The following is a 12,466-nucleotide window of genomic DNA, read 5'->3' on the forward strand; positions in this document are numbered from 1 at the left end:
AACAATTAATCTTTATAATTTCATAATTCTAACAATTTTTAAACTTTGTTTTCCATACATATAAAGATTATTCACAAGTCTAAAAATCATCTTTCCTATTTATATAAATCATAAAAGTTCTTCAAAAGTTTGAAAATCATTTTTCATAACTTTAATCTTCATTTTCCAAAGTTTGAAAATCATTCTTCATAATTCTAATCTTATTTTCCACACAAAAAAAAAAAAAATTCCAAAAATCTAAAAATCGTTCCTTCATAATTCTAATCTTCATTTTCCACGAAAATAATTTTTTTTCCAAAAATCTAAAAATCATTCCTTCCAATTTCATAATTTGATAGTAAAACTTAAAGACTCATTCTTTATAATTTCATAATTATAATCTTTATTTTCCATAAAAAAAAAATTAAAAAAATTCAAAAATCCAAAAATTATTCTTCATAATTCTATAATTCTAATCATTATTATTTTCCATTAAAAAAAAACTCTTCAAAAATCAACAAACCATTCTTCATAATTCCACAATTTTAATCTTTATTTTCCATAAACATGTTTTTGAAAAATCTAATAATCATCTTTCATAATTCCATAATTTGAAATTTTATTTTCCATCCCAATCTTCAAAATTCTAGTAATCATTCTCAGTAATTCGATAATTCTAATCTTAATTTTTTGAAATTTTATTTTCCATCCCAATCTTCAAAATTCTAGTAATCATTCTCAGTAATTCGATAATTCTAATCTTAATTTTCCATAACAAAAAATAAAAAGAAAGTTTTTTCAGAAATCTAAAAATCATTTTTCAAAATTCCATAATTTTTATTTGTCATCCTAACCAATATTTAAAATTTAACAATTAACAATTTTAACTTTGGTTTTTCATGAGAAAAGTTCTTAATTTTCCAGAAATCCAATTTTTATTCATCATAACAATCTTGGTTTTTCATGAGAAAAGTTCTTAATTTTTCAGAAATCCAATTTTTATTCATTATAACAGTCTCCATTCTTCAATGTTCGAAAATTTTAACATATGTTATTTTTTTTTTTCGAAGTTTCAAAATATTAATTTTATTTTTCAAAATTATATCAAATTATTTCAGATTCTTCTCTAAACTTTTTATAAATAAAATGCAAAATCTTTAAATATTTTTATAAATATAATAGAATGCAAAGAAATAGCTATACCAAAATAAAATTATAACAAATTATTTGGCATTTTTCTTCAAGCAGAAGTTTCCAAAACTTTTTATAAATATAATAAGATGCAAAGAAATCTCCACAAGAAAATCTAATACAAATGCCATCCACCACACAACCTCTAATAAAACCTTAAATAACATACTAGAACTATAACAATCTCCATTCTCCAAAGTTCAGAAATTTTAACATATGTTATTTTTTTTCAAAGTTTTGAAATATTAATTTTATTTTTCAAAATTATATCAAATTATTTCAAATTCTTTTTCAAACTTTTTATAAATAAAATGCAAAGTCTCCAAATATTTTTATAAATATAATAGAATGCCAAGAAATGGCTATACCAAAATAGAGTTACAACAAATTATTTCAGATTTTTCTTCAAACATTTTATAAATAACATGCAAAGTTTCCGAAACTTTTTATAAATATAATAGGATGCAAAAAAATCTCCATGAAAAAATCTAATACAAATACCATCCACCACACCATCTCTAATAAAACTTTAACTAACATACTAGAACTATAATGCATTTCTGATTCATATTAAATTTAAAACTTCCTCTATATCATTTAATTATCAATCACATTTATCACACATCTTAGACTCTCTCCTTTAATCATGTAATCAAATGCCTTGTTAATATTGGCAAATGAAACCTCATGTGTGATAAATTTCTCCAATTCAAGCTTCTGCAAACCATGAAAAGGAAAAAAAATTAAATTTCTAAAAACTAATTAAAATTACTTAAATAGTGAATAAGGGAAAAAAATTAGATAACAAGTCTTACTAAGCCCTCGGAAACAATGAAACTAGATTACAAGCTCTATCACAAGAAGGTACAGTGTAATGTAACCTATGAGGAAAGGAGATCAAACACTGATACGGTATTAGAACATCGTTTTGTTTTTATGGAAAAAAAATGAATTTAAAATTTTATAGGTTATGTAATTACATTAACTAAAATATTGAATTAAGTTTAAATTATTAGAATTAATATTTCATATAATTTGTAATAATGATAGAAGTCTTTTTTCTTTTTCAGAGGAAAAAGCGACATAGATATATTAAGTCAATATAAAAATCATGATTAAATACAAAAAGATGACTTGAACAGCCCTCTATCAAGACATCATTGAAAAAAACACATAAGAGGAATGACAGATAACACAGCTTAACATGGAGACTGGAAAAAAGAGCAGATAGAAGCCTTACCTTATCCAAATACAATTGCACAAGGCCTGGCAAATCAGAACGGGGCTTATAGTTTCCATAGAAGGTTCCCTTCAATGTTCTCTCAGTGAGAAAATTCAGGGGACTCGTTGCAAAGACTGCATCTGAATTGGGTAACCCCACTAAAACGGCTACACCCCAACCCTGAAAATCACAATATTTATGTACTAAATCATCAACATGTATGCATTTGCTCAGTTATATAATTACAACAATATATGATGGGAGATCAGAGGAGGAGGTACGTCATGGCAAGAGTCAAAGGCTTGAATCTCCGCTTTAGTATTCCCTGAGCATTCGATGCTGCAATCCACCCCTCCATCAGTTCTTTCGGCAATAACCTGCGGAATACATTTAATTAACAGATGCATGAAGTACCAAGAGGTAACAGGAGAATTTAAGGCAGACTACCCAACCTGTTGAATAGGCTTGTCGTAGTCCAGTGGGTTTAAAAATTCCGTTACACCAAAGAGTTTTGCTGAATTGATTCATACAACCAATTCTACAGTCAACATATATACACAGGTAATATCCATTAATGGAAATAACATATATACACAGGTTATATCCAATAATGGAAATGGGCAATCTATTACCTCTTTCAAACCTGTCACTGTTTAAATCGATTCCAATTATTCGAGAAGCTCCTGCAATTCTTGCCCCTTCAGCAGCCTGCATAGTTAAGCCCATGTCAGATGCTTAACAGAAAAATTAAGCAATTAACTCATCGCATTGGTCCAAAAAAATTCAAACAAGAAACTCATCAGCAATACAAAGACTTTTTTCTTCTTTCTTCTTTCTTTCAGAAACACTTCCAGATGGGACAACCGGAAGCATCACCCACCCAGACGACCCACACTCAGATGCCTAACCCTAACCTTGACCTTAATGTATTTAAAGGAATGGGAATATATCAATAAATGATTGTTCAAATCTCATTAAATATGTTTATCATTATTAAATCTTAAATTTTTGATATATCTGATTTGTAAATTTATAAATTTACATTGCCTAAATCTATCTTAAATATCTATAAGAGATCCAATTTTTTCACATTCGTGAATCTATAAACTTACACACTCCATATATACTAGCATAAATCTATCATAAATATTTATAAAAGAGATTTAATTTTTTCAAGTGACCAAAATTTTAACTTTGATATTTGACAGACAGAATTACTACCTCTCCTAATAAAAAACATTTATCATAAATACTTACAGCAAGACCAACTGTGCCAAGTCCAAATATTGCTACTGTTGAACCCTTCTTGGGTTTGGCTACATTCAAAGTCGCACCCATCCCTGATACCACATCAAAATGAATTTCAATCAAGAAACGATCATGGGTGATCTTATTAATAGTCCAGTAAGCCAAATCGAATTACCCACGTCATTTTACCTGTTGAAACCCCACAACTGAGAAGACAGACTTTGTTAAGAGGAGCCTCTGGATTAATTTTGGCAACACAACCAACATGCGCAACAGTGTCCTCGCTGAAAGTCGATGTACCAAGGAAGTGGTATATCGGTTTCCCATCTTTTGAAAACCTTGATTTTCCATCACTTATCATAACCCCTCTGTCTGAATTATTCCTTATCAGATCACACATGTTGCTCTCCTCGGAATTGCGGTGTCTGCATGCTCTGCATTCTCCAGTGAATACAGGAAGCACAGTGTCACCTTCCTTGAGGTCAGTCACCCCTTCTCCAACACTCTCAACAATTCTGTGTCAACCAACCTATAGTTAGTGAGCAATACATCACAAGATAATAACTCTCTTTTCCCCATTTAAAATTCTATAGACCTGCTACTTGAATTCAGACTTCATGGACAAAAACAGAGTAGAACAGAGTATATACCCAGATGCTTCATGTCCAAAGATACGGGGAAAGAGAGGAGTTTGGCCCTGCAATATCAGTCCATTCATTGTTAAAGAAATTTTGGCCATTGGAGTAATTTAATGGTATAGAAAGAAGTCAATATATATGTGAAAGAGATTTGTATTATCCATGTCTTCATTTATACTTTTGAATTTTAATTCTAATTAATGCTTTATGACAGACCTTTGCTTCCCAGTAGATAAGGTCTGAGTGGCACAAGGCAGTATAATGCACTTTGATTCTCACTTCCATTGCCTGTGGAGGAGCCACTTCCACTTCTTCAATCTTCAGAGGCTCCCCTGCTCCCCATGCAACAGCAGCTGCAACAAAAGTACAAATCAAAATATCAGAGAGAGTTGTGTAAACATAAACACAAAGCAGAATTTCAGAGTCGTGTAACATTACACAAATAAAAAATTCAGAGTTGTGTAACCATAAACACAAATCAAAATGTCAGAAAATATTATATAATGTACATGACTTCAAACGTGTCCATGACTGCTTGCACTGAATTGAACTGAAGTGAAGTAATTACCTTTGCATTTGATAACGTGGCCTGCAGTAGAGCTCGCCATTTTCCTATCTGCCCAAATGGTCGTCTTCTGCTAACATAGAACAAACTTACCTTCACATTGGTGTTCAACTCACGTATCGCTTCTCAATTTATATCCAAATGCTTACAATGGAATGCGGTGGACAAGCCATGCATGCCATATTTCTCGGCATCGAGATGTATGGTTTCGATTTTACGAGGTCATACTTATCTGCAATGTCTGTGATATCTGGTGCGCGTACTTATCTGCAATATATGGATGAGGTTTGAGAGGTTTGAGGGTTTGATTTTAAGAATATTTAGAATTTTAATTTTAATTTAATAATAATAATAATATTCATTTTTAAGGTCACAGTTAAGTCAGATATCAAATTGGTGTATGAAATTTTTTTGTTTGTGGGACAACGGACAACTATTAAGTCTATGAAGGCATACATACTCTACCCCTTCTAGTTTTGAACCTGTGATTTCTAAAGAGGAAACACATGCTCTTAACCATTAGGCCCACTATATGTTAAATACGGATTTATCATGAATTCAGAAAGATCCACTTTCTTCCAGCTCAATTTTTTTTACGAGTCTATATTAGTTATTTAAATATTTAATATAATTTTTTTTAGATTTTTAAATTTCAATTTTATATTATAAGTATCTGTAAAATAAATAAGTCTTTCAGCTTAATTACAAAATTAAAAAAAAAAAGAAATTAGATAAACAAGATAATTATTCTAGAAAATTTAATAAACAAAAAAAATTAATTTCAAATTCTTAAATAATATAAAAATAACCCATACGGATAACTTCTTCACAAAGTTCTATTTTTTGTATTTTCATCTTACTATTTTAAATTCAAATCTAAACATTTTAAATTTAAATTTGAACACTTTAAATTCAAATTTAAACCTTTATTTATTCACACCATTATCTACGTTAATAATCAAATAAATGGTCTGGAAAAAAATCGGAAAAAGATACTTCAATTCATAGCATTCTTATTTGGATTTCTGACTCTTATCCCCTTATCAGGTTTGCATTTTCTTCTTTGGCTTTATGATCTTTATCTAAATATATGGTGTTTTTTTCTTATCTCCATCATGGTAAATCATGTTGATTGAGGTTTATCTTGGCTTTATAATCTTTATCTAAATATATAATGTGTTTTTCTTTCTATCAGTCGATCATGTTGTTGGAGGTTTATCTTCTATTTCTATTATCATCATAGATAAGATTATTTGAAATTTATCTCTCATTTATATAATAATTATGTTATTTGAATTTGGAATAGATATTAACATTTATAATTATAATTTTATTAATAAATTTATGTTAAAAAAATTATCACCCTAAAAATTACTTTGAATTTGATAGAATTGTATAATAAATATTATTTGCAATTTAATGAAATTGTAAACAAGTTTATATATTCTAAAAATAGTTTCACTATAAAAAGAGATGTAGATTAACATTTTCATATTAAGTACATCTTCATATATACATGCTTTATTTTATTTTTATTAAAATATATTTTCTTATATTAAATTTGGAAATTTATAACTTTTTAATAATAATATAATTTTATCTTATTTATATTATAATATTTTTTGTTATTTAAATTATAGAATATATATTTTATTATAATTGTATTATTTAAATTGAAAATCATAATTTATTAAAATATTACTTATTAATAAGAATTTATCATGGTGTGGAAAGAGGGAACTGGCGATGGAGGCGTTTCTTGGTCTTAGGGTTTCAGAAAACATTCTCAGCGCCGCCACGGATCCAAAAGATCTGATCTGCCCCGGATCGGCTAGAGGTCTGGCCGATGGATATTCTGAGATCGGAGCCCCCTTTGGGTCCTGGATCGAATCTGCGGATGGAAAGGGTTTTCACGCATCGAACCATAGCAAACTGCGCTTCCCCTCCTTCAGGGTGCAGATAGACTACTCCATGGCGGCATTAGAAACTTTATGTCCGATGTTTTATTCCCCAAAACAAATGGTTTTCATCCTGTCACGTCTTGATACGCCATTGTTCGAGAATTTTTGGAACAGGAATGGAAGATCTGTTTGCGACTATGAAGGGAAGAGGCATCTGATAGTTTTCATGGACCATTTAGGCACCCTGTGGATTCGATTTGCCGATCGAGGAAGATTCTTAAAAGGTAAAGTCGTAGATCAAGTTGGGGATGGGAGTAGGGCCCTGGCTCCACGACGTTTTGAGATTTCTATGCCCTCGACAAAGCAGATCTGGGCTTATACCATTTCAACGCAGCTGTTCATGCTCTGGTATGGAAAATTTGTTTGTGAATATGGAGAAAAGAGGAGCAGGCCAGCTCCTAAGCCTCGTCTTGGTACGCCGCGATCTCGATCTGCAGATCTAGGGCGGATTTTAAAATGGCAAAGCCGTAGATTAAGTATGGGGAGGAGTAGGGACCTGTCTTCGCGGTGTTCTGAGACCCCTATGATCTCTACAGCGCAGATCCGGGCCTTTATCACCTCGACGCAACTTTTCAACAGAGGTTCTGAAGACTATGTCATGCAAATGAGCGGAAGCCCTAATAGTAGTCCCGATTTGGGAAGCGGCATACTAGATCGGGCCAGACTTTGCAGAACTGGGGTGGATCTACTAGTTTCTGCCAGATCCAGGCAGAAGCAAAATGGGTTTTCGCCAGATTCAGAAAACAATTCCGAAAACCGGGTTTTGATCAAGGCAGACACAGCGGATCTGAAGCAAATTTTCATCAGATCAACAGAGGGAAGACATGTTTGTATGCAGATCTGGGAGCGGATGAGTATTCTGGAACTGAAAAAAGAGATCCAGGACAAACTCGGAATCCCAGCTGTATTACAAAACCTTTTATTTTCAGGGTTTTGCATGCAGGATCAATACACACTTCAGTACTACAGGGTTACAAAGGACTCAACAATCATACTTAATCATCGATTGCGAGGCGGATCTAAGGGATCTACCTCAAAACCTACAAGCTCATACCGCGATGCAGCCAAAGGGAAAGAGCCTCCAAAGGGGAAAGAATCAACAGCTGTAAATGCACCTCCAGGACAGTATATCGTGGACCAAATGCCAGAGAGCCCCTCTATCTCTTTGGATCTACCAGAGGTAAAGTACATTTTCTCTGATTTACAGAAAAATGCTGTTATATGTAGATTTAACGGTTTCTGGCCTAGAACCGATGCATTGCACCAGTGGATTCACACTGTCTGGACAAAAAATTGCCAAATTCACCTATGCTCAAAGGGTTTCTTCATAGTAACTTTCCTCGAAGCAGAAGAAAAGGAAAAAGTCCTCAATGAAGGGCCATGGTTTTGGGGCAATGCGGGGCTGTTTGTTACTCCATGGTTCCCGGAGTTCGATGCAAACACTATGGTGGTATCAAGGATGCCTGTATGGGTAAGGTTGCATAATCTTCCGATACATTTCTGGCACTCCAAGGCCTTACTAGTTATAGGGAATACCCTTGGAAGAACGTTGAAGATTGACACAGAGAGACACATAAAAGGAATCTTTACTTTTGCTAGAATATGTGTCGAGGTAGATCTTAGCCAAGGTTTACCTGAAAGCATCATTCTGAACTTCAACAACTCACAATGGAAACAACCGTTGGACTATGAGAATACAGCCTTCAGATGCAGGGGATGTCAACAAACAGGTCATCTGTTCAATGCATGCAAAAGCCTCAACAAGAGCAAGCCACAACAAAGGAAGCCAAAAGGTTGGCAGAACATAGATGAGGTTGTAAAGAAGAGAGCCGCGGAAAGAAAAGCCTCTTCGACACCAGAAGTTGAAGAATCAGAAACAGATGAGGATGACACCACTATAGCGGAAGCGGAAACAGGGAATCAGAAGGAAAACATATCAGAAACCAAGGCTCCACAACAGGTAGAGATCCACCAAAGTCAGGCAGAGACGAATAGCATGGATCAAAGCATGGGAGGCAACAAACGGCAACACCACTCAGATACTTCAGATTCAGACAAAGAAACAGGCACACAGAATGCAGGAACACAGCTAGTCATTGCATCGACCGAGCCCACTCTGGGAGAGTGGCGTAAGGTCGAAAAGAAAAAGGGGCGAAAAACCTGATGCCGGATTTTCAGTTTTTCCCCTTTTTCTCTTGCTCTTTCCTCTTCTCTTTTCTTCTTCTTTGTGCACGTTAGTCTTCTAACGTTGTGTAACCAAGGAGCCCAAGTGGCAGATTGTGAAATGCTCCATTGCAGCTACTAGTGTAACTTTTCATTAATTTCTTTAATAAAAGGTTACCGTTTTTTCCTTTGGAAAAAAAAAGAATTTATCATCATTTAAAATATATTTATTTATTGAATTATTAATTTATTTCAAATTTAGAATATCCAAAATTATATATAAAGAATAGTAATTTATTAATTATAACCTTATTTTTTTATAAATAATAATTTTCTTCTTCATAGAGAGTGTCAAGCTACCGGATTCGAGCTCCCATCTCTAGATGGAGGTGAGTGAATTTATGAGAGGCTTGACCCTCTTCACAAGTGGTATCAAACATGTCATTAAGGTATGATGTGGGTGGTGTTTTGTATTATGGAGCTCGGGAAATGGGTTGCATGCACTCCATTGCTCCATCCTTTGGTTAATCCAATGGGAAAATTCGAAGGTCACAAAATGGTAGGGGAGTATCGTGTTGCAAGGTGGTGGATGTTTATGTTTGCTCACATTGCAAGTCTAAAAGGAGGATAAACTTAGTTTCCCTACTATGGCATGTTGGATGGTGTTTCCCTGTCACTTTTACTCCTAATTAATGTATTAATGACCTAGTTTACTTGTTTACAAGTCAACTATTTCTATTTCAATAAGGTTTTTCTATAATTTGGTCATCTATTATGCCTTTTTATGTGTCAATTACCTCACTATGAGAGTCATATTTAGGTTAGTCCCTCATTTAGGGTTGCAAAAATAGTTTGGATGGATTCTTTGTGTTCCTAGGCATGGGGTTGTCTTTCAGATGGTTTGGTTTGGAGCTCAAGGGGTTTTTTCACCACCTCTCAATCTTAGCCCTCAATCATACTTGTGTTTTTTCTAAGAATTAGCAATTGGTTCTTTGGTTACGTATACCCTTCCTCAACTTTTGGGCACTTTGCTAGCTTAGTTGCAGTTCTCTCATCGAATTTGGGCCTTCAATTTCTATACGAAGAAGTTACATTTTATTCACTCAAACCCAAGGGAGTTTGGTGGATTTAGTTCTTTATAATGTTAGGACCTCCCTTGTTTTAACCTTCTCCATGATGTCAACATGGTTTCTCTGATATGCTCAGAATTATGGGTTTTGTTGGTTCAATTGGCACAAGGATTTTGGTGTTGTTTATGTTTCTTATCTATGGGCTTCCTGTCAAGGTTTGAATGTTTCTTTTATAGTAGTCGGGCTTAACAGTTTACTATGTGGCTTCTAGGCACTTGGGTGACGTACAAGTAGTTCCATAGTTGAATTCTTGTCCTTAATTTCAATAAGGGGAAGTCATATTTTCATTATGGGCCAAGGGATCTAGGTGGATGTGAAAACCCCTAGAAAATTACCCTTTTATAAATAGAATAACCATTTTTGTTAAAATTAGACTGGCTAAGATATTGGAACATAGATTTCGGAGCTTGGGGAGGGAGAATGCTTGGGAAGTTGGACAAAGTTGGTTATTAATTCCAGTTATGGGAGGTTGACTAGCGTGCTCTAAATGAGTTGACTATACATTAACTTTAGCTGGAGGAAGAAAGGATGAGAACCATGCCTCTCTGGGAATATATGCAAGGGAAAAAGGACAAAACTTAACTATGGTGGGTTACACTAGTAGAGTGGTTTCACTAGTTAGGTGCATGTCCACACCACCAATATATGGTTGCAACAATGGTAGTGGGATGTCATGAGACAAGTTGGTTATTAATGCTAATTATGGGAAGTTGACTGGTGTGCTTTAAATGAGTTGACTATACATTAAATTCAACTGGAGAAAGAAAGGACAAGAACCATATCTCTCTTATGAAAATTTGCAAGGGAAAGAGGACACAACTTAACTATGGTGGGTTACACTAGAAAAGTGGTTGCACTAGTCAGGTGCATGTCCATGCCACCAATATACGGTTGCAACAATGGTAGTGGGAAGTCGTGAAACAAGTTGGTTATTAATGTCAATTATGGGAAGTTGACTAGTGTGCTTTAAATGAGATGACTATACATTAGCTTCAGCTGGAGAAAGAAAGGACGAGAACCATAACTCTCTTAGGAAAATTTGCAAGGGAAAGAGGACAAAACTTAAGTATGTTGGGTTTTTCTAGCAGAGTGGTTGCACTAGTCAGGTGCACATCCATGCCACTAGTATATGGTTGCAACAATGGTAGTGGGAAGTTTTGAAACATATTTTTGAATGAAGGAGGATTATGGAGAAGGCATTAATTGGTTCAGGGGGAACAAGATACAAACATTCATAGAGGGGGTGAAATTTTCTCATGAGAGGAGGGACAAGAAAATAAGATGCAAAAATAGTTCAAAAGGGGAATGGAGATCACTATGGTGGTAACCCAATTGAAGAAACCGAAGAGGGTTTGTTGGTTGAGAATCATGGATCAGTGGTTTGCCTAAGGGCTGATGAACCCACTGGCAAGCTTATTGGATTGATGAACCTAATGGCCAAGAGAGAGAAACCCAAGTACTTTTGGGGCTGATGAGCCAGTAGGTGTAGCCTTGAGGTTGATAACACTGATGAATGCATTCACTGATGAATTGCCTAGAGAGGTGATCTTTGGGCTCCTACAATAGCTTATCCAACTAATGAACATTTTTGTGCTAGAATAAAATGTCTCCCCTGGAATCAAGTTGAGACTCTTTATGCTTGTAATAACCCCTACATTGATGCTAACTTAGTTAGATGCCCCTGTGGTGTAACAATTGAGAAACCCCGAAAGAAACAGGCCCTATTCACTATATGTAGTTGATGTATTGAGAGTTCCTAACTAGTCCCTAGATTCCCTGTTTTCGGTTTGACTTCCTTATTAGCTAGTGGGTGGAAGTGGATTGACTTCTGGAAACCCTATTTTAGTTAGCAACATTGGTTTTACTCCTTCAAGCACTCTTCCTCAAGCTCTAAAATTAATATGGCTTTGAGGTGATTTGCTGCAAGAAACGTTGCAATGCATGCAAATATAAGGTTGGGTGGAGAGTTGAAGTCTCAATCTCAGTTGCTAGAGTTCTTTATAAGATAAGTGTTTACTTATGCTTTCTATTCTTGTGATGTTATTTCACTGAATCAATGAACATGGTTTTTTGGCATGTGTTGTTGTTATTTATATTTCTATTTTATGTGTATATTAAGTTGTTATGAATGAATGAACATATATGAATAATTGCATGTAAGAAATTGGGAACTTGTTGAGCCTCAATGTAACATTATGGCTTATGTTCATATGTATGACACCCCTATATTTTAATGGGTAAATGCAGTGGCTTGAGATCTTAATAATGGTTAACTTAATTATGGGAAATAAGTATTCTCTATGCACTTCAACAAGTAAATTTGATGGCAAAGGCACATTGTTTGAAGCTTTTGCGGATATGGAAATTGG

The 12,466-nt window shown here is 34.2% G+C and overlaps 1 protein-coding gene across 1 annotated transcript; it reads right to left on the minus strand.

Annotated features, from left to right (window-relative positions):
* Positions 1-1,652: 1,652 nt before the first annotated feature.
* LOC149140363 (alcohol dehydrogenase 1-like) lies at positions 1,653-5,098 on the minus strand. The gene is made up of 10 exons (XM_089446548.1): positions 4,847-5,098; positions 4,495-4,631; positions 4,291-4,337; positions 3,830-4,155; positions 3,650-3,732; positions 3,025-3,100; positions 2,845-2,906; positions 2,674-2,769; positions 2,411-2,572; positions 1,653-1,887 (listed from the first exon to the last, which is right to left on the minus strand). Exons 1-10 carry the CDS (start codon positions 4,884-4,886, stop codon positions 1,768-1,770), a joined length of 1,149 nt encoding a protein of 382 aa, XP_089302674.1. The 5' UTR covers positions 4,887-5,098; the 3' UTR covers positions 1,653-1,767.
* Positions 5,099-12,466: the final 7,368 nt, after the last annotated feature.

The sequence above is a fragment of the Pinus tabuliformis genome, chromosome X (genome assembly GCF_031772625.1).
Source record: "Pinus tabuliformis cultivar Carrire ecotype Pingquan chromosome X, CPIR1, whole genome shotgun sequence".
Lineage (NCBI taxonomy): Eukaryota > Viridiplantae > Streptophyta > Pinopsida > Pinales > Pinaceae > Pinus > Pinus tabuliformis.